The sequence below is a fragment of the Pteropus medius genome, unplaced genomic scaffold, assembly GCF_902729225.1.
Source record: "Pteropus medius unplaced genomic scaffold, Ma_sr-lr_union100, whole genome shotgun sequence".
Taxonomy (NCBI): Eukaryota; Metazoa; Chordata; class Mammalia; order Chiroptera; family Pteropodidae; genus Pteropus; species Pteropus medius.
This window is the reverse complement of record NW_024354499.1, coordinates 10,340,989-10,361,069: the sequence shown is the minus strand read 5'-3', so window position 1 is coordinate 10,361,069 and position 20,081 is coordinate 10,340,989. Positions and strand designations below refer to the sequence as shown.

At 36.3% G+C, this 20,081-nt stretch overlaps 1 protein-coding gene across 2 annotated transcripts in view; it reads right to left on the bottom strand.

Moving 5' to 3' along the window:
* The window catches only part of CTNNA2 (catenin alpha 2), a 990,025-nt gene that overhangs the window by 666,419 nt on the left and 303,525 nt on the right, over positions 1-20,081 (bottom strand). For both annotated transcript variants that reach the window (XM_039852490.1, XM_039852491.1), the window contains exon 6: positions 16,744-17,010. In XM_039852490.1, the coding sequence (XP_039708424.1) occupies positions 16,744-17,010 (267 nt within the window). The remainder of the gene's footprint in view (positions 1-16,743; positions 17,011-20,081) is intronic.

Here is a 20,081-nt window from a genome sequence, read left to right as displayed (position 1 = left end):
TTTTCATCCAACTCTCAGGATGGAGATGCCATTTTTAGCAAGTATAGCCTAAAGAAACAGAAACTCACATCCATTCATTTCATATTTAAGACCTCTGGCCTTGAAGATTCTCAGTAATCTGGCACCAGCCTCTGTCCCTCAAACTCTATCTCCCCAGACTCTACACGAAGCCCTGGTTCCAGTCAAAGTGGTCTCTGACTGCCTCACCCCACCCCAGGAAGCTTCATGTGTTACTGTGGTATTAGTTCTTCTCTACTGAATATTTCAGTACCTTCCTCCCTGCTGCTTCTCGGAAGCCCACATTGAGCCTACTCAGGGTTGACTATCTTCAACTCTGTAAAAAGGCTCTCTCCTTTAGGTTCCATTATTGAACTCCTCATAACCTATCATTCAGCTTACCTATTCAGCTCTTGTCCAGCATGACCACACGTTGTTAGTGGTATGTGTATGAGTGTGCGTGTGCGTGTATGTGTGTGTGTGTGTGTGTGTGTGTGTGTGAGAGAGAGAGAGAGAGAGAGAGAGATGAAATCATCAATTAAAATGTTTTCCTACACTTTGGTATTATTTTACTGCATCCAGCTGAGTGCTTCTCATATAAGTAGTTGATAAATATTTGCTGATAGCAGATTTAGAGTTTATGAACAAAAATATTCATTTTCCAAATTTTATCAAAAGGCTTCTGGAGCACAACAGAGCACCACAGTGAATTTAGTATCTGCAGATTAATATACAGTTAGGGATGCACATTTTGGTAGACAGTGCTATTTGATGTGGCTCAGTGAGCTTGAGATGCAGAATTATCAGAGTGGGCACAGCACCTATCATGATGACAAATGTTAGTTCTGCTTTCAGTGTGAGGCGGACTAGCTGAGGCAGCCAAATTCTCTGGTTGGTGTACTACCACTATAAAATCCTTGATCTTGATTTAAAAAAAAAAAAAAAGTATTTTACATTTCCATACAGTGTAAGCTAAACCAACAGGCATTTGCAATGTGTGCATTTAAGTACATAGTGTATATAGGTGGAGAGAGGAGGACTATTTAAAGCAAGTGTCAGAGAAATAAAAACCCCATAGATATTTCAAAGTCTCATAGGAAGATTTGATTAAACCAAAACTGGTAAACAATGGCTCATGGACCAAATTAGGCCTCTATTCATTTTTATGTGCTTTACAAGTTTTTACATTTTTAAATAGTTGAAAAAAAGTGGGCCTACCAATGTGTTACAGTTCTAACTAAAATTTTTCTCCTCGTTACATCATTAAAGAGTAAAAAAAGGTAATGTTGTTTCTAATAAAGAATTGCACATTAGAAAAAAAAAAGAGTAAAAAGGTAAGCAGTCAGGGGGGAAAATAAAGATACGGCATGAGCTCAATAATCCAGCAACTGAATAATTAGTCACTGGATTATCAATGGTTGAAATTTTTTTTTATGTTTTATAATAGGAGAAACAAATTTTTTATCCCAGAAGTTATTTATACTCTATGTCTGTGGTTTGGAATGCTAAATGATCTACTTAAAACAGAAAGACAATTTATACTTCTCAGAAGCAATTATGACTTAATTGCTGTTATCAACCTAATAAATGACTAAGTGATTTCCACAAACTGGTTACACACTCAAATTTCATGTCTGATGAAAGAATAATTCTATCAATAGTCTGCAAATATGAAAAGGAAATTGGTTCACTGGCCACAAGGGAAATGCATACACCTTGAGTATAAACTCATTTACCTTTTTCCATCTATTTTTAAATAGGCAAATTAAGGTGGGAAAGAAATAGTTTGTGTCTCACAGGAATAATGTACAATATATTAATTGCTTTTCGAAAAACATAGCATGACTTGAAAAAGTATTCTTTGTGCTTAATGAAGATATCATGTTCTCTTTTGAACTCTGAATTTTGATGTGCATCTATTGACGTTGATTTAAATTACACAGGTTTTTTTGGTATAACATTTTGTATAACACCTGTGAAGGGTTAACCCAACCAAGAAGATAATGGATGCCCAACGGAACATAACAGAATATTCATGAACTCGAGGAATGTTTATGGTAGAGAAGTTGATATGGGATATGGCAACAGTACAGAATGCTGAGAATAAATTATGGGTGAATAAACTAAATAGTCGCCTAGATCAGAAGAGGGAGCAAATTCATTTATGTATTCATTCAATAAAGATTTCGTTTATGTCTATGCACTAACCACACAGATAAGGGTATGTGTGAGACCTGGTCTCTCCTCCCTATGCTCACATTGGAGAGTGAGAAACTGAGAACAGAATAATATTTTTAATATCAATATGCACAAAAGGAATTGTGGTTTAGTTATTGGGAGAATTAGGGAAGGTTTAAAAAAATAAGCTACCTCAGTAAGGATGAATATAAATTTATTAGATAAAAAGAAAAAGAGTGAAGGATGTTCAGACAACAGGCAACGTGTGAATGAAACAGCAATCATATGTCTTAAGAATAATGGATAGTTAATTATGGCAGGACATAAAATGAAAGGTGAGAGAAATGAGGATAAGAGAAAAGAGAGGTAGTCAGGGGCCTACTGAAATGATGTGATATCATGTTGAGAACTTTAAAGCTTATCCTGATGATGGAATTTCACTGGTAAATAATCCATAATATCTGATATGCATTTTGGAAAAGCCAGACTGACAGAGATAATAGAATATCGGGGGGAGAATTTGGGAGGCGGGCAGGGCAACCAGTTAGGAAGTAATTGCAATGATCCAGACAAAAAATAAGGGCCTGAATAAACCAGTGGTCATGAAGACAAAGGTGAGAGGACCAAATGATGAGTTATAAAAGGACCTGAATTCATAGGATTTCAAGATTAAGTGGAGAGGAAAGTAGATAAGACTCTGTTTTTAGATTGCATGGCTACATTCAAAAAGGTCGTTCCTTGAGCCGAAACAAAAAATAAAAGTAGAACAAAGTTAGCCTTGACAAGAGAAAAACACTAGATTTAGTTTAAGAACTTGTTAAATGCTTAGAAGTCATCTAAATTAGCATGTCACAGATACAGTTGGACACAGATCTAGACCTCGGGACAGATGGCTGAGACCAAAGAAACAGATGTGGAGAACATGGGCCCCCAACAAACAAAGCCCTTTAGTGAGAATCGAATGGGGTGAAGGACTGATCTCTAGGGAAAAGCCACATTTAGGTGGTAGGAAAGAGTAGGAAGCCAAGGAGATGGGAGATGCAATGGTCAGAGGTAGGATAAAATATGAAACAAAATACTCATGAAATATTACCTTGGAGAAAGAAGTAGTTTAAAGAAGGAGATGCCTTAGCCTGACAGGAATTATTTGACAAGCTAAACCTACAGAAGTAGCCACTTTCGAAGGCAGATGGTTCAATGACTTTTATTTAAGTTCATCGAAATCCAAGATAAAAATATATGGATTTAAACCTAAGGGCTAAAGCACATAGCAAGCTCAAAGATACGTGATATTATTATTATTGTTAATTATCATCATCATCATCATCATTGATTTTGCACTATCATTTCTTTTCTTCTTCCTTAAACATAAATAGGTTTGACAGCAATTGTAACTAAAACTGACTGGTTCATTTTGCCTCATCTGCTTTCTAGAAATACTATCATCCATTCATTCTTTCATTCAACAAATGATCATTGAGAGCTTACTGTGCACCAGGCAATGTTAGGCACCAGAAGTAAAACTGCTACCACAAAATAAATTTTTTAAATGGGACGTATTTCCAAAAAAAAAAAAAAAAGTGAATTAAAACATGAAAAACATGGGCATCTGCTACTTCTTTTTACTATTCATGAAAACTCCATGTGGAAAGTCATAGACCAGAGATTGCCTGTAAAACAGAATATTGTTACTTTTGAGCAATCTGCCACCTACAGAAGTGCGGCTCTATTAACTTTCTTGCCTAAATGAACATTATCTACCTCAGTGTGCAGCACTAATTGTTAGAATGCTCATCTTGGTTCCCTTAGGTGCTTTCACTTTATCTATATTGCTGTGTTCTTTTTCCAATGAGACTCCTTGCTCTACCTTACAATCATCCACCCTCTGCCCTCTCCAATGTCCCACTCAATATAAGAATTACTGCTTCAGCTCTCTCTCTCACCACTTGTCTCGGTTCTGCACATGGCAGCCTGTATAAGGCCTGCAGTATCTGGCAGCAGGTCTGAACTGTATGTGTTTAAACTAGTAAGAGTATGAGTGATTTTGCAATAGTTATTTATCTCCTAGTGTTCTACTCCAGTCTGGAAGCAGTTAACTGATGAGAAAATTGGCCTTTCCTTACTACAATTTATGAGGTTGTGCAAAGCTTAATTAAGTAGGGCACAGAGATGGAAAGTTGCTAAAGATTCACAAAGGATCTCTCCACTTTGCTCCAGCCCATCCTGCACACAGATGGACGCCCTTTCTGAGTGCAGATTTTAAATGACTTACTGCTTACCTAGGAATGTAAACAGTGGTCAGAAGAGGATGACTATTTTATAACATGTAGCAATTATTTGCTGATAAAATTCATCTATGTACTACTGGTATTTGCATAATTATAAATGGATAATCATTAAACAAAAAGCATAATAGATTTAAAATGACAACAAAGAACAAACTGCCGAATTAGCATTGCTGACATGAGCAAAACAAACAGTAAACCAAAGTTACTGGTAATGATTTGGGAAACAATTTTTTTGAAGGTTTTGGGCCAAAAGCTGATACACAACAATTTATACTTATTTCCTAGCATCATATTCACCAATAATGAATCTTTTATTTACTTTTTGAAGTATGTGACAATCTGACCACTATACATTACTTATTTTTGATGGTAAATATCTAAAACTGTAGAGTCCACTTTGAGGGGTTGGTTAATATTTATTAATTTTACAATATAAACTTTGTTAAAGTAACAACTTTTGAAATTTAATATCTCTAACTTTTAACCAAAAGGGTTTAGATTATTTTCCAAAAAGAAAAAAAAACACGGCAAAAAAAAAAAAAAAAAAATTAGTGCAAAAATAAGAGGAAAGCATCTATTTCACACCAGCACCATGGCTAACATTTATGTAGTGTCTGTCAGCTATCTCATTCTACAAAGTGTTTCTGTATACACTTTCATTAATTCTCACAATAAACCTATATGGCCACATCAGACCCATGCTACTTATGGGATGGGATGGGATGGGATGGGATGGGATGAGATGGAATGGAATGGAAGCCTACAGACCTGTTCAAGCACCAGGAAAAGCCAAGAGGTAACCAAGACAGTCTCACTGGAAATACAAGGACCAATAGCCTCCTCGGCTTCCAGCCTCATACATAACAGTTGATCCTGTAATAAATAGGACACTGGAAAGAAGTTTAAACTCTGTTCTGTGTAAGCAGAGCAGAAGAGAGGCAGGGACACTTCTGGTTTTTAGAAAGACATCTTTAGTGACAATATGAGACAAAAAAGAATGAAGGGAAGAAAATAATACCAAGATGACCACCAGTGTAGCCCTCAGTGATCAGAAGAAGCTTAAGAAGCACAATTAAGATTATAGAAGATGACGGTAAGATATTCTCATACATAATGATGCACATATATGTTTCTGGTCCTTTCAAAGGACCAATTAAAACAGAGACCTGGGAAATAAGCAGTGTCAGCTCTTGAATTTCTTCACAGAACAGTTTTAGGAGAGGGAAACTGGTTGGGAGTAAGACAGGACCCGTCTTGAAGCTGCATCTGCATAGCAGGCACATTCTCTTACTCAGATTGCATGATTATTTAGGAGTATCCTTAGGGAGTTAATAGAGATTCAGAAGATAACACCTTTTTCACCACTCTTTTCAACACTATTGAGATTGGAAGACTTGTATTCTTACTTTCGTTATGAGAACAATTATTTGTGTGATTCTCAGCAAAATGTTTGATCTCTCTGGACATCACTTCCTGTTTTATAAATTGGATCATAAGGACTAGACGGTAACGAGGAGACTTTTAATGCTAGTAATCTTTGATGTTCTGATCGCTCAGATATTAGAAATTCCCTTTGACTTATAGGTGTATGTTCTGGTCTAGGAAATATGAACCCGCCCTCCACCTAGAACGTGGGGAAGTCCTGCTCCTCGTCACGACTTAGCAGTTTGATCCTGGAAGTTTTCAAGAGAATATTAATGATAGAAAAACTAAGCATCAATCAAATGTAGGACCTAACAATGCCTTTTCATGCCATTTTATTTTTCCTTATCTTTTAATTAGACTCATAAAATGTAAGTGTCACGTCTTACTAATTAACTGTGAATAGAAAGATATCATTTGTGTAGAATATGTTGTTTAAAAAAATAATGATAAATTCCATTACCATGTGGTTCCTGGTTGGAGCAGGAACACCAACCTATGCCATCATTTCATCCTTTGTCCCATCCCTTTCTGTCAGTCCCTCCTCTTCCTTCCAGGTATAAGAAATCATTGGAGACCACTAAATTTGAAGAAATGTGATATAAAATGTGAAGATAAGGGTGGTTTTCACTGCATCAGATGCTAGTAAAGCAATGAGAATTCCCAAATAACACAATGTATAAGCTTACACACTTCGTGTTAGCACTGGACTTGTGCGTTCTCATTTTAAGATTCAGCCCTAAGCCAAGTGGTAATTTAATCTCTGCTTGAGATTCTCCACCCTCTGCCCCCATGATGTAGAATTGCCTACCTCTAAAGATTGCTTATTCTCTGGCCAAAACTTTTTTGGCAGCTATTCTGCACTAGGGTGTAGATAAGGTCAAGGGAGAGCATATGGCATTATTGAATCTACAGCTACTGTCAAGTGGCATTATCACCTTTTCCACCAGGAACTGTTCCCTAAGACTTTTCGAGGGAATAGCTTCATGACTTTGGATAGAAGATATTGAGAGGGAGGAAAAAACAACTAGCATTTATGAGTGTCTACCACATATTAGGCATCTATGAATGTTTATCTCATAAATTTTCATCACAAACTTGGGAGTCAACATTATTACCCCATTTTATAGATAAAGAAACAGAGGCATAGAGGAATGTGGTTGGATTCAAACACAAGCTCATTTTATTTGCCCTGCACCATGCCATCCTGTTTGTACACTTACAGGACAGCACAGGACTCAGTTATGCCTCAGTTACTCAGCTGACCAGGACGGTACAGGACTCAGTTATGCCTCAGTTACTCAGCTGACCAGGACGGTACAGGACTCAGTTATGCCTCAGTTACTCAGCTGCCTGACAATTGTACTGCCATGTGTACCTCTGTGGATAACCGTGTCCCTGTAGCCTTAGCTCGTTGAATGTGTGCCATCAGAACAAAACAACATCAGAGAACATATTCTGGTTTTTTTCTGATTATATATATTAGGGAAATGAACAATGGGACTCAACAACTTATAGTAAAGTTTCTAGAATATGCTGCTGGAGATAAAGTTATGGAAGTATGTTAAAGGAGTTTTGGTTGATGAGAAATTCAAATAAAGAGTCTTTTTTTGGGGTTGACAGGAAACGGGGTAAAGGGAGTTTTGTGTAGAGCCAGTGTATAAAAGTGCTGGCGTGTGTGTAATGGCAAAAAAACATGTATTTGTGTTAACTTCACCACTAAATCAAACTAAACCTTATAAATGAGTACCAAGTACATCTGCAGTACTGTACCATGAGGAGCACATGAGAAGGGGAAGATACAATCCTGGAAGCCAAGAAAAGACAAGTACTTCTAATATAAGAAATCAGGAAAGAAAGTAATACTAAAGAGGTAAACATTTTAAATAAACTGCACTTTTCACCAGTAAATAGATCACTAGATAAAAGGACTTATTTGGTTCCAAATTTTAAAGTATGACTAATAAATAAATGATAATCAAAATGATATTTGCCATCACACATTTAGACAGTTTAGATATCCATATATCAATTGACAACATGTGATATTGACATATGATTATCACATGTGATAATTATATCAGTATCCAGGTATATTTAATATTTATCATTTGAAATAAAAATAAACTTAGGCCCAGAGAATATGTAAATATTCTCAAAGGAAAAAATTATCCTCATAAGGAAATATATAGGTTCCTATATTTCCCCTTGTGAAAGGAAATAATACAAGATTGGAAAGGTAATAATTTTGATTAATGACAACAGGGAGGCAAACAAATGAGGATTTGATTGCAATTTTAAAAAATATTTCAAATCTTATTCTGTTATTTGCTTAATGATTTGTTTTTAGCTCCACATTTACTGACTGAAATATAGAAAATTAAATTGTTCTGGGATATTTCCTTGGAATAATTATGACACTATCAGAAAATACTCCTAGGATTATAACACCTTAAACAGCTGACGCTGTTTAAAAGTAAGAAGATATGGGGGGTGACAATATCCCAGAATAAGATTTCTGGACAATAAATGATGATACTAGATAAACAGGTCCTAGAGGGATATAGCCCGGCTCAGGAAGCAGTGAAGAATTCACTGTCCCAGATGCTGGCTACCCAGTTTCCACTGGGCCAGCAGAATCACCCTCAACTCTCTATCCTACCTTGAGTTTCCCCTCTTCCTACAAACTCATCTGCATCTGCATTCATCTTTAGCACCTTCCCAGGGCTATAAAAATTTCCAAAAAGGATTAACGTGACTTTCATTGCATAACATTAGTATACAAAAGGCTTATATAAGCAGACTAAAATTCTCTAAAGGCAGATTACACCCTGTCCATATTTGTACCACCTGGGTTTGAGCCCATAATATATATATATATATATATATATACTTACTGTTGTACTACGTTTACAGGTATAGACACCTACTGGAGTTTTTTAATGTTCTGTTTGGCCACCAGATGTCACTATAAGATAAAGAATGTTATAACACCACTGCTTGTTTCCCGCTAGAAGGGATTAAAAGGTAATTTCAATGAGTTTCTTTTGCAAGAATGCAAAAGGAACATATAGATTCAGAAGGCAGTCCATTAGGAGAAGATATGGTGAAGAGCTGAGAATTGTTGGGCTCTACTAACCCCTAGTTATTGATTCTACATCCTACCAAACTGGAAAATCTGTCTCTGCTTTTTGAAAAAAGTGTGTTTAAAAGATTTTGTTGTTGTTTTTAAGACATTAAGTAAAATGAGTATACTAAGCACATACTAATAGAAGCTCAAATAAACAGAAACAGCTTAAACTAAATTAGAAAAATCCTAGATGTTGTAGAATTTGGATTAAGAATGTTCAAAATATATAACTGCATAAATTACTAGGCATTTAATAATCAAATTGGTGGTTATGTAAGTGAATCAAAAACCTAAAAAAATATCAATACAAGAAAGTTATATCATGCAAAAAAATTAATTTCCTACAAAGGACCGAAAGTTCTAAGATTTCATATTTGGAATTATAAAAATGTTTGGTCTTATTAACTAAAGCTCACTGTACAAAACTCTAATTTTTGCTATATAAGAATAAAAAGTACGGTCCTCAAGGCCTATTGATTCTACTCCCTCAATATGGTTCAAATTCATCCACTTCTTCCCATTCCTGCAACTTCAGACATTCATGTCTCAACGCTGATCACTCTCACTGTCCTGTGGCTTTGTCCCTTTCGCATTTATTTGCCACCCTGCAGCCAGAGAGATCTTTTAAAAACAGAAATCTGGCCGTGCATTTCCCTGCTTTTATCACCAGCAACTTTCTAATGCCCTCTGGTTGAAGCCTCCTTGGGAGGCCCACGAGGATAAGATCGGCCTCCAGCTCAACCACTTAGCCTGATTTTTTTCTCATGCCCTGGGCTCCATCCCGGGGATGAATAATTTATGCACTTTTTACCCACCAGACTTTTATATGCATGATGTTCTTTCAACCTGAGAAACACTCCCATTCACACTTCATCATGTTAATTCCTACTCATGCACTTTCTACTCCAGAAATTCTTCTATGATTTCATTCTCCCTAACCTCATCCCCAGGATACATACAATATACTAGGTCCATACTAGGTACGTAAGTGCACAACACAGCACTCATGCAAGCTTCTTATTAAGCATTTTTCCTTTACATTTTGCACATCTTTATTCTTATTTCTCACTTAGTAAACTATAACCTCTAAATGAATGATCTTAGCTATCCTGTGGCTAACCTGTATTGCAAGGCCTAGAAATGTTATCTCAGTAACCCCAAGTCACACATTCTTAGTTATCTGTAGAGCTTGGAGTAAGATCCAGACATCATGATCTAAACCCTGGGTTCTTTCCAATGTCCTATGCTACTTCCCAGGGCCATTAAGTAGAAATCACTTCATAGTAATATAGCAGAGATTATTAAGAAGTACTAATTAAAGTATTAAAGAAAAACAGACATAGTAACTGTACAGTGTTAAACCTTTGAAAATATTGGCATGCATTCAGATAGGAAGAAAATTGCTGAATTTGCCTGCTCCATCTCTTTAGTATCCGAATCAGAAGCTAAATGGTCCTGCTTACTGGTCTTCATTTTTATGTATCTGGCCTCCTGCTTGCTAATTTCTCTAGAAGACTAACAACATCTCGCATTTTCCTTATCAGTGTGTTTAAAGTGTTTTGACAGGACTCTCTCCTCTCCTCTACCCACCCTCAATCTAATGTAATGTAATATGCAGGAAATTTACAATATCTGTAACCGATTATGGGCATTCACAAGATGTCTGCATTCAGAATGACTTCACTGAATGTCAAAGAAGGAAATGAGGGCTGGAGTAAGCCTCTCTGATAAATAACTATGCTGGTTTCTTCAGCAAAAAGGAAGATTAGAACTAGAAAGGGACTGAATGAGATGCTCTGTGGAAATTTACTTCTCCAAGGAGGCAGTCCTTGTTCTCGAGACCAGCAATCAAGGAATCCATTTAAGAACCACTGAGCTAGCTGGAATGCAGGTTTGTAGCTCCTTAAGGGACAAGAGCTTCCACAGGAGCATTATCTGGGCCTATCGTTACCTCAATATTCAAAAGGCATAAGAGTGATATTTGGAGTAGGAAGACAACAGAAAAACAGCGTAAGTAAGTGTAGTCTGAGGTCATGTATTCTGGCTTCTGATCTAAGTTACCTATTTAGCACTCCAGCTCTCCACTGCAACTATATTCCAACCCCGGATCCCAAATCCTATTGTCAGGTATCTAGAGAGCTCTTCTCCATGTCCCCAAAATGAGCTAGATCCTGCTGTGAAATGATTGCTACCACCTTAAATCTTGCTGCTTGACCTCATTTTTTGGACAAGAGCTCCTAGATTATCTGTGTACACCCAAGAAGAGCACAGGGTGGAATAACTCCTGGGCAGTGACCACTGGAGCATGGAAATGCTCCCCAGAGGACAATTCTCTCTTCATTGCAGTTCACCTAGGGGACCTAACCATGTCAGATACAGATTGTTACTATGCCCTTGGCCTGTGATTCAAATGCCCCACATTCCAACATTTCCATCCACTGAATACCAGATTAGCAAGAGATTTAGATCAAGAAAACATATTTAAAGAACGAAGAAGAAAAAAAGTTAGAAAACCTAAGACGATACAAAGGGGTTATGAATAATTAAGTAGATGCAGGAAGGACAACTTACATAGAGTTGATATGTCATGGTGACATATTTCAGCTCAATGTGGTTGAGACCAAATTGTCCTACTTCTAAAATACAGATATTTAAATCTTACAAGTTAGAAATAATATAGAGAAAAAGCATAGTTAATGCTATTATAAATGTCCCCCTGACCCTCCCCCCGCCCCGCCGCTTCCAAAGTTGAAGGAGTTAAGAACTAGAAAATAAAAGCACATAGATTTCATAACTGAATTCAAAGATCTTCAGTGTCACAAAGGAGGGGCAGGAGTATGGTTAGAAGGCAAGGCTGAAAAAGGTGGGAGCCAGCCGGCAGCCAAGAAAGGAAAGGCAAGGACTAGAATCTACTTCTTAAGGAACTTTAAAAATAAAGTGAAATATGGGAATATGGTAAATATGGTAGCCTAACACTTTTTGTAGAAGAGAAATACATTTTCTATAGGCTGAGGGGATGGAAAAAGAGAAGGAGAAAGAGAAACTGAAGGGACAAGAAAAAGAAAATTATTAATCAAGTAAACTCCCAGGGCAAGTGAGAAATGAGGGAAGCAGAGTCACAAGTAAAAAGCTTAGAGTTAGAGGAATGTGAGATAATGTTTATTGTCAGATTTAAAAGAAAACATTAACTTACAAAAGAAAGAGCTATTGATTATAAAGATTGGGTCATGAATGGTATTAATTTCTATTTTTCTAAAGTATCCTCATCTACAAAAGAAGCTCTAAAAAACAAGCTATAGTATATTCTCATCTCTTTAATTAAAATAAAGATATTCTGTACTAATAACTTTTAATTTCCCTCTCTTCCACTCTTGAAAGTTTCCTGGCAGTCAAAATTGACATAATATGATTTACTTCTGAGCAGTCATTAGATTTTTTAAAATTTTTTTCAATATCCCTTAGTAGTTTCACTAGATAAAAATAACCATCTCAAGCTGCCACATTTTAAACAGAAGCTGATTTTTCCATTAGTTAGCAATCATTTACCTTTTTGCTGTTGTATTTTAAGAGATGCTCTTGACAGTTTTAAGTTGTTAAAATAATGGTTTTTCTCCTTCATTGTTTTGCTTCATAAATCACCATATCAACTATTCATGAAGATAACATAATAGTGCCAAAAAACAGGTCACCAAGCACTGAGCCACAAACATAAATACCCAGATAGAAATCGATCCTATAATTTAGACAAATGAATATAAAAGTACTAATTTTCACCTTGTTCTTAATCAACTATCAAACTCTCTGCTACTTCTGCATCCTACCACCCATAGAACTGGGTTTGACACACTCATGACTTAATATAAAATATTCTTCAAATTCAACATTAGGGAATGTTAGCTATGCTAATTATGAAAATATATTTTGTGTTTCTATAGTTCCTTTCACTTCAGGATCTCAAAGATACTTTACTTTTTAAAATCTCCATTACATTGGGAAGGCATTAAATCAAGCATCAGGAAGGGATATTGTCAGAGAAGTAAGCCACAGGAAATTTGAGTGAGTTTCCCATTCAATGTGATATCAATTTGTTTAATATCTAAGAATAGCGTATAGGATGTGAGACAGACGCCCGTGAATTCTAAATCAATTTCAAAGCAATATGCCTGGGAAATTTAAAAACACCAAAGTGTTCATTATGCAACTGTGGAACAGAAATGTATAATTCTGTTACACAGTAAAGAGAAATGGAATATTATTTTTAGTAAAAGAATTTCAAATATCATTAAGGACTGTCTAGGTCTCCTAGTGTCAGCAATGATGAAAAATCTACAACTGGTTAATTATATTATATCCTGAAATATTTAATAATACTTTACTAGCATTACTACTTTTGAGAAGGTACTGAAATTAATTGCATTTTTTAAATAACAGCTTTTAGGGAACTGTCAAATGAAATTACTGTCTATGAACTGCCAATTTAGACAGCTTCACATGTTAATTTTTGTGAACCCGAGAAATAAAATTTTAAACATTAGATAATGCTTTATGCATTTACATAGCTCAAGAACCAGTATACATTTAATAATAAAATATTACTTGATTAATGTACTTAGTTAATAGAATATATAATTACGTAGGTAACATAATATACTTAATGTAATAAGTAATAAAAATTACTTGTTTATATATATAACAATATGATAACTAAGGAATTAGTTAATATACCATGTTTTATACAAAATATGTTGCTATATTCATGTGTTAACCTCCCAAAGCCTTATTTGTCCAGCATGAGAAGATATTACTGTAGTAAAACAGCTGAGTTTAAATATGTCCACATGTTTTGCTAATAGATTTTCCCCACATGGCCTTAAGTTTTGTTTTGTTTTCTTTTGTTTTATGAATCCAAAGTCATTTGTAACACTCTGGCGAGGACTTAATTGTTAACTTCACTTTATGTAAAAGTTCCTTTGATAAAAGTGGTCTGGATACAGAAGATGGAAGCCGGAGTCACCACTCTCTTGGGCAGAAGGGGGCAGCAGCTGAAGGGTCTGGTTTGTCCTTTAAAAGAGTTCCCTCTCTGCTACATTTCTACTGTATCACCGTGTGCTCACTTAGATTTTATTATTTACTTTTGATTATAAAATAAACTACGATTATAAAAATTCAACTGTGTTAAAAGATAACAAAATATTCTACCTATTCTTAATTTTAAAAAGCACCATTTCATGAAACAATTTTGAATTTGAGATTGTAATTTCCTATTCTGTTTCACAGATGGGACACGTTTTGTTCTACTGTATACTTTAAAAATTAATGTAGCATATTACATTTTAATATCTGAGTACATAACCTTTTTTTCATTTCCTTAAAATATGGGCTCATCCATTCTTAATCTAGGAAAAGAAAATTTTCCTAGAATCATCACTCTGTCAAGTTTCAAAAGAACCCTTTTAGAATAGTTATTTGGACCGCCCGAATATTATAAACATTGACAAGGTCAATGGTTTTCCATTTGGGATCATGACACTGTTTACCAAAAATTAAAACTTGCCCTGAAAGAAAACAATAAAATTTTCTTTCTTTGCTCTTCTACACCTATGTCAGGATTACTTCTAGTAAATAAAAGGAAATAAAATTAAATTAAGTAATAAAATAAAGCGAAAAAACATTTTTACTGTCTATTTTGTGAACATGATTTTTCTCATTATTTTATATATATATATATACACACACACACACACACACACACACATTTTGCATTACAAAAATTCAGTGACTTCTGTTTTTAATTTTAAAATTGAACCAGAGAGTAGGGGAGGGGGGGGTGGGGAGGTAGATGGGAGGGGGAATTAAAATCATTTCTTCATTTAAAAAAATATAACTTGAAAATAAATTCATATTAAAAAATTAAAATAATAAAAAAATAAAAAATAAAATTGATAATCTTACTGAATTCTCTTATTAGTTCCAATGGATATTCAGTTGTCTCCTGAAACTCTGTCAATACAATTACATACTAAAGCCCTATTTCTGGGTTAAATGCTTTAAATTTATTATCATATTTAATTCTTACAAAAAAACTCAGAAAATAGTATATGATCTAATTTCAATATATATATATTTGACTAGCTAAAAAAGTAAGGGAAAAAGGAGAGGCCCTGTGAAAACTGCAAAGAGTTATCTGAATGTAAAGTATTATAATTATTCCTATATCATCCATCTCTATGCTTTTAACATCACTTGGTCCTAATCCTCTTTCCTAGCAGCCAGCCAGTCATCTTCTGTCAAAAAGTCATGCCAACATATCCAAAGCAAGCTCATCATCTTTCTCCACAGCTGTTCAGTAACCTCTTTTTCTTCTATAAATTTCTGTAACGTGTTCTACCACTTAAAGAGTATTTAGCACATCCTACCTCCCTAATCTTCCCTACAGGAGGAAAGCAGATACTGATTATTTATAAATCTTTGCAGCTCTCACAACACAAGTAGACTTTCACTGAGCATAGGATGAACTCAACTAAATTCCATCTTTTCAAAGGTGGGCCCACACCATGACCTAGGGGAGAGGAAGGCTGTCATCCTGGGGTGTTAATGACATGAGTCCCTCTAACCCACTTTGATGATATGAACATGCCCAGGGGCAGTGAGCCATTCTTCTACTGTTTCCTTCACTGGGCCACACCCCCAGGAACAGTGGGTGCAGAATGTGGGTTATTTGTGGGACTGGCAGGGGTACTGCCCAGGAAGGTGATGCGAGGAAGACCATGATCCATGTGGGTCAGAGGGCAACAGAATATGTTGGCCACTGATCTAAAATGAAAGAAACTAAGGACAGTTCTTCACCCAGGCAAAACAGAGGTGCAATCTACTCAGCTGCCTGTGGCATTTGTCCCTTTAGTAATAAAGAGGACCTTACAAGTGATGAACTGTCCGTAAAACAGCCTCTGGGGTAGGGAAGTTAACAGTGTAGAGGCTTTCTACTTGCTTGGGATAGAGCCCTCACACATATAGCTGTTAATTTCTTTAAAGACAAATTAACTAGGCTCTGCCAATAAGTTATATTTCTAGTAACAGTGACAAGAGAAAAATTCTGAGATGTCCTACATGAAGTCACAGCAGGCTGAAGGGTGGGAGGAAGAAACAAAGAGTTAATCAGTTAGCAGAGCTGGTGGGCAGACACCAACAAAACGCTGCTCACGTCCCTGAATTTATGTTGAAACTTTGAATTAAATTCCAGACGGCTATTTCAGCCCTTATCTTAAAAAGGATAGCCAACTGACAGACTCCACCGCATTCTGCTTACACATGAACTTTCTGGATGTATGCCCACCTATCCCAGAACTAGCCCCCTTCACCTTCACCTTCACCTGCCCCCCTTATCTATAGCCAGTGTAAATACTTTCAAAAGAACTTATATCTTTCTTCTTCAGACTCACTAAAGAGCCCAGGATGGCAGATACGTTTGCCTCCTCCATCAAGCCCTGCTGCTGGTGGTTTAGGCTATGTGCCCCAGACTAGCATATGGCTCAAAAAAACCCTTTCTTTTAGAAAAGCTTTGGGCCTTGAAGGACTTTGCTTAACAACAGAAACATTCTGTTATTCATTCTAATACCAAAAGCCTTCAAGAGGGTAAATCAATATATACTAGGTGGTGGCCCTTCACCCCCAATGCATTTTTTTAAATGAAAGTGTACAGCCTTCTGTGTACATCACCGGGACGCTTACATCAAACTCGTTCAGAGCCGCAGCCAGCTCGCCGATGCCTGTGTGGCCTTTGGCTTCGTCAGTGGGCGAGGTAGCTTGAGCAGCGTTGGAGATGCCAGCAATGGCCTCCTGGACTTGCTTGAACACATAATCTCGGTTGGCTCTTGTGGCGGCAACATCTGGGTGGCGGAGAAAAGCTTGGGAGGCCGTGTACAGCATTGTGGCATTCTTCTTCAGGGCCCCTCGGGCGGCTGCCATCTCATCCCGACAGTGAGGGTCCTTCAGCTCCTGTGTGTGCAAAACACAAAACCTGTCACATCCATGACATTTACCATAGAATTGTTTGTAACAGAACTTAGAGACACAGACTCTGAGAACCACTCTGAATTTTAGAAACCATCTACTCTCTCTTGCACTCTTTCTAGCTGCCAGGACCTAGCGCATATTGTTCTTGCTATGTGAAAGATCTGAGTGTCCCTCATCCACCCTAGCCTTTCATCTGACAGGGCCTACAATCCACCCTTCACTGAACTCTCTATCAGCTCCCACAGACCCTATTCCCTCTTGTAATTAACATACTTTATTATATTTACTTATTTAAGCCCATGCTTCTCAGTGGATCTTTAGTCACTAATACAGTATCTGGCCTATAAAAAGCATGCAATAAATATTGTTGAAAGAAGGCAAAGCCAAACCACCAACAAGGTAAGTGTCTTATATGGATCAGAGACAGTTATCAGCAGATAAAAAACCCAACCTACAGTCTCTTGATACTCCACTTACATCCATTTTCAATTATAATTATAAACGGGGGAAATCAAACTCTTCTGATTTTTGCTTAGTGCAATACTGCCACTTCATCATCATTTTTAGAATAGGGTTCATTTTTTTAAAACTACCTTTAACGACAGCTTCAATCATTGAGTTTAGGGAATAAAAAAAGAATAGGTCAAAGATGATAGAATTTCCTAGTTTTGGATATCAAAACAATACCACTGGGGAATCATTTTATTTTTAGCTTTAAAAGACATTTTAAGAAAATGTTCATATCATTTTTGGAAATGTTAAAGGCAGTGCTGCTCTCTCAGAGCCGTGTAGGGTTGCCAGGTGAGTATCTCTGGGAGAATGTTCTTCTACCTTCAAAATGTCATTAAAAGGTATTTGAACTACCAGGTTTCTATTCCTATTTGCTCATTTGGTATATGATAGATGGATGACCTGGCAATCATCTTCCTTTTTGTGGGTCAAAATAACTCTGAGACAAGCAAATTATATCTCATTATCTAGGATGTCAAGACAATAAGTAATAACAGAACCATCTATCCTCCTTTACTTAAATAACAGATTTATGCCAGCCAACACAATTTCTAAATTGGGATTATTTATTTTTAGCCCTAATGATGAACACAGATAAACAGGCAACAAATTTATATGAGTGTACTTCTATGCTAGCATATATTTAGGCAATGCAGGTAGGTTTCTCCTGGCCAGTAACAAAGGGCCTTATTAACCTCCACAACACCTGGCCCAGAAATTCCACTATTTCATTACTGAGTGTCTCTGCTAAAAAAAAAGAAAAAGGAAAAAAGAAATAAGAAAAAAAAAAATCTGAATACGTGAGAGATGATGGGTGGAAAATTCTCTCCATAGAGATATTGGAGAAAACAGTCTTTAACCACATGAAAAAAATAATAATAATCTAATTGTTGAATTATGAAAAATTGGTTAAGGAAACTACTGAAGCATTCATTTGATGGACTATTTATATAGATATTAAAATTAGATTCCAGAAAGTAATAATATGAATAATAGTTATATAAAATGAAAAAACAAAACACAATATGCATATTTTAGGCATAATATGATTGCAAGTATGTTAAAATATGAAGATAAATACTGAAAGGCAAAATACCAAAATATCAGTACCATTTTTTTCTGAGTGGTAGGGTAGGATATGGTTTTTATATCTTTCATTTCTGCTCTTTTTCTAAATTTTCTTTAAAAAGTCTGAAATAGCAATTAATTAAAAATTAAGTGTTAATGAAATAAAAATAAATAATATTTATGTGTCGTCTCATGTGACTATCTCATATATTCACCCATGGATTTTAAAACCGGCTACATGTTGATGACTCATGTTTCAATCTCCAACCTACATCTCTCATCTATTCACATTTCTACATAGATATTTCACAAGTTTCTCAAAATCCATGTATCTAAATATACAATCTTTACTTATAACTCTAGTACCTTTTCAGTCTCCCTGATCTTAGTAAATATACCACCATCAACCCATTTGCTCAGAAGAGAACTGGTTGCTGTCGCTCCCTAACCACACACATCCAATTCAATAGCAGGTCCTATGTGTTCTGTTTTCAAAGTCAACTTTGACATCCTATAGTCTTCTCCATTCCCACAGATCCACACTCATCGAGACCATCACCATTTCTCGCCTAGGCTACTTCTGCCCCCTCTCAACTACAACTAATTTCCCCTCTTCTACTCTACTCGCCTCCCTTTTTGCTACATAGAGGATATTAAAATGTAAATCTGAGACATGATACCAAACATTGAACTATTCAAATATTACAGACTCACTTACCATTAAATCCAAACACTCTACAAGACTCCAAATGTCCTTGTCTCCTATTTTAATTCCCAGCCTCTCCCTGGTTCACTGAGATCAAGATTCAATGTATTCTTTTTCAGTTGTTTAAAAAGCCAGCAGCTTTCTGATCTCACAACTGTGCTGCTGGGTAACTTCACCCCTACCCACATTAAATTTGAGGCTACTACACAAGATTCCACTTGAACAAAGAATTCTGTTGGTAACAATACTTAAAGGCCATCACAAACTAAAATCATGTGTGTGCGCCTGTTATAGGCCATTGTAAGCTCTCTAGGGACAGGGACTAGATCTTGGCCAAGTCTGTACCAGCAGCATCGCTTCAGCCAGGCACAGAGTGAACACTCAACAAATATTTGTTGACTGGAACTTTCTGGTTGTTCGTAGAAAATCCTAGAAAAAATCACTAAGAATTGCCCGAAATGTTGAATTCTGGGAGCAGTCTAGAGAATGGGTAAAAAGGATTTTAACTGACTCTTCCATATTTCCAAACGTGTTTTTGTTAGCTAGGAAGAAAGAAAAAGAACACATTTTAGGGAAACCAAATTCTGAAGGCACCTAATAAACAAACAAAGCCGGCTAAAACCGAGGGTGCCAGGAGAGGCAGAGAAGACCCTAGGCCAGCACCTTCATCAAAGTGACTCACTACCCACCTACGCTCTCCCTCTTCCCTCCGTTTTTCTTTCTGCCTTTCCTCTTATTTTCTTCATGTTTTCTTCCTCTTGTTCATAAA